The sequence below is a fragment of the Penaeus monodon genome, chromosome 32 (assembly GCF_015228065.2).
Source record: "Penaeus monodon isolate SGIC_2016 chromosome 32, NSTDA_Pmon_1, whole genome shotgun sequence".
In the NCBI taxonomy this organism is placed as follows: Eukaryota; Metazoa; Arthropoda; class Malacostraca; order Decapoda; family Penaeidae; genus Penaeus; species Penaeus monodon.
The window spans coordinates 9,068,550-9,071,601 of NC_051417.1; the positions used below are offsets into that span (position 1 = coordinate 9,068,550).

Genomic DNA, 3,052 nt, shown 5'->3' on the forward strand with positions numbered 1-3,052 from the left:
AACAGTTTGAAAATGTAATATTAGTTCGATTTGGTATCAATATTTCGATCATACCTCCGCTATAGAGATTATTATATACAACTATCTGCTGGACTTACTTACAACGACGAAGAAAATAAAGGACATTTAAAGAAACAGGCAAAACAACAAAGGTAAAGCGGATGTTGTGTGTTCCACCAAAATTCCGTAAATGATTAAAGTCGCCGACCATATCAGACGAGGATTTCTCGGGTATGTGCTGGTAAAGGATACACGAAAATATGAATAAATAAGCACATACAAAAAAAAAACACATTAACTGAAGGCCGGAAAAGATGAGAATCGAGGATGTAACACACGTGAACACGAGGCAAAAGAGAAGAAAAATATGGAAAAAGAACAAAATCGATTGTTTATCCCAGGAAGTGGTTACAATGGAGATGGAACTGATGCTATGGATAGCGCGAAGGAAACGGCATGACTGTTAGCCAAGCTTCACGTCGTCAAAGCGGCGGTGCGTGTTCCTTCAGGATGTCGAGTCCAACGTTCATAAGCCGTAAGCTGTTAAGGTACTAAATGATCTTATAATCGGGATGTAATTATGCCGTGCAATCATTAATTCTGCCATGCGAAAAACGTATTCATTTAACGATGACTCGTATTAATTATCCAAGGAAAGAGTGCAAGCAAGCAGCCTTCAGACATGACACGAAGGGAAATCTACCGTAATGCGGTCAAGGAACACGTATGCGGTATTGATGTTTCTAAACCGCTTTTCTATAATTCTACATTTTGAAAGCATTAAAATAATCCATATTAAGTTCACAATCCACATTATCTGAAAATAATCAACCACGTCAAAACAAAGCTTTATAATACTCACTCTGTCTCTTGGAGATTTTCGCCGAAGCCATGCAGACTGTAGCCAGCAGCACCACAAGCACCTGGAGGCGACTTAACCCTCCTCTTGACTCCATCTTCTGTCTCTCTCTTCCTGTGGGTTCCTCGTTTTTCCTTCTTCTTTAATTCCTTTCTCTTCCTCCTTATTCTTAGGCTATTATGATGTGTAGCCACGCCCTCCTCGCCACGGTTCCCTGGAGGAGATGAATGTGCGGTTACAAGACAATGGTTACCTAATTACTATATCCCGGGGACGTAGACTATATATCTACTGTAATGCTGTACATCCTTCTTATACATGACTCTAATTTTTAAAAGGCTATATATTTACGCAGTAGAATCCGTCATGGACAAAAGCTAAAACGAAAAAAAGTCAACAAAACACGGTTTGTTGAAGGCTACGGTCATCTTCGCCCACCTCTTCTTATCCTTGGGTTTTCCCTCACTGGCATTATGCATACTATTACTCCCGAGCGCTTCCGGTGGTCCAACATAGGTGTATGAAGACTGGAGTAAGGTTTTTGGTAAACCAATAAAAGAATATATGTTATTATTGTTTGCTTGTTTCTTTTTGCATTACTTGGTTCTGTTTTGGATTCTGTTCGCCACTGAAACACCGTTTGGAAGTAAGCTGTGCTTCCCGCTAGATATTTGTTGTTATTACAAATAAAATCTTAAACAAAAAAAATAGAAATGTACAGATTTTATTGCAACTTTTCAGTGTAGCCTTACCTTGTACTACTGACTTACGAGTTCATTCTAGCCGTACGAACAAAGAAATTTGCTGCCACCTCAGCAACAGGAGCGTGTCAATTATCAGTTGCAACTTGGGACCCCGTGATATGTGTGACAAAGGTTCATGACAGGCAAGTTCTCGCAAACTTCAGACTAAATGGGAAAAAATAATCTGAAAATGAGCGCTGTCATATTTAGACAACATATTATTTGGAACCATTGTAAACAGCGACGTTAACAGAAGAAACATCTACGAATTGAGAATAATAAAATCTTATCGGGCCGCGACACATTTGAACAAGAGAGCAAACGCTGAAGGTTGGCATCTGCCCTGGGGTACGCCAATGACCTTGGATAACAACGAGGGAGGTCAGCGGTGAATGGATCCTACCTCATTACCACAGGCTGTATCATAGGCTTACCGAAAAAATGTTCGCAGGGAAATCCATTCGCGTTCAACCAAGCGTACGAACGTTGTGAAGAGAGGAAAAGAATTACTTTTTTTTTTTTTTACATTTTCTTTCACTGTCTGTCCTCGGTCCGCCCTCATATTACCTCCCCCCCCCCCACATCTGCCCCCACCTCCCTTGCCAACGTCTCCTCACTGCCACCTTTCTTAGCGTCGCTCAAGCCCCACGACAAAGGACTTTTACGGTTCAATAACGCCTTTTCATTTCGTCGAATCAAGCTTGTATTTCTTATTCATTACCGCGTCTCAGGTGACATTTCTTATATTCGCTAGCTCTGCAAATATTGTATAAAAATATGGGATAATTAAAGAGGTATAAACAATGCTGTGTTGAGGCATTGTTCCTGAGACAAGAGGTTGAGGTTGATGTCTTTTGAACGTAGTACAGAAAAAAATCCTCTTCACTGGAGGATTTGATAGATCATGACTATTTTTTTTATCTAGCATTTGCGTGAAATCACCTCCTTGGGAACTTCAAAATTTTCAAAGGACATGTATTTTTTTCTCTCTAACGACTAGTTCCACGACTGAGATCCGGTTTGGGAATGACTGTTATCAGTTCGCTCAGTGATAAATATATTTAACTATTTTTTTTTCTTGTCTGTCTGGCTCAATTTTTTTTTTCTGGGAACCTTGTTTTATGAAAGTTAATCAGTTTGCGAATATATAATTTGCCTTAATGAGTGCCAAGGTCTACGCCTGTTACCTTAACGGAAGTTTCAAATTAATAACTGTAATTAGTGAAGAATCGCATCTTATTGTTCTGCCTTCTACGTAAGATCCGAGAATTTCTTTCAGCAATCCATCGAACAGCAATGCGGAGTGTTGTTTTATTTTTAACTCATAGCAAGAATACCTGTTGAAGCTGTGGCGCAATATTGGGTCCTTGACGGGAAACGTGAAGTCGTGCGATTAGATGCATCCTCCGTGGCTTAGAGTCGCACAGACAAGCACAAAAAAAAGCACAGT

General features: G+C 40.0%; 1 protein-coding gene across 1 annotated transcript in view; it reads right to left on the minus strand.

Annotated features, from left to right (window-relative positions):
• LOC119593487 (coagulation factor IX-like) overlaps positions 1-3,052 on the minus strand; it is a gene marked incomplete in the record, with an annotated part of 16,815 nt that overhangs the window by 13,088 nt on the left and 675 nt on the right. Inside the window, 1 exon segment of the mRNA XM_037942426.1 lies at positions 863-1,073. Within this exon segment, the coding sequence (XP_037798354.1) occupies positions 863-956 (94 nt within the window).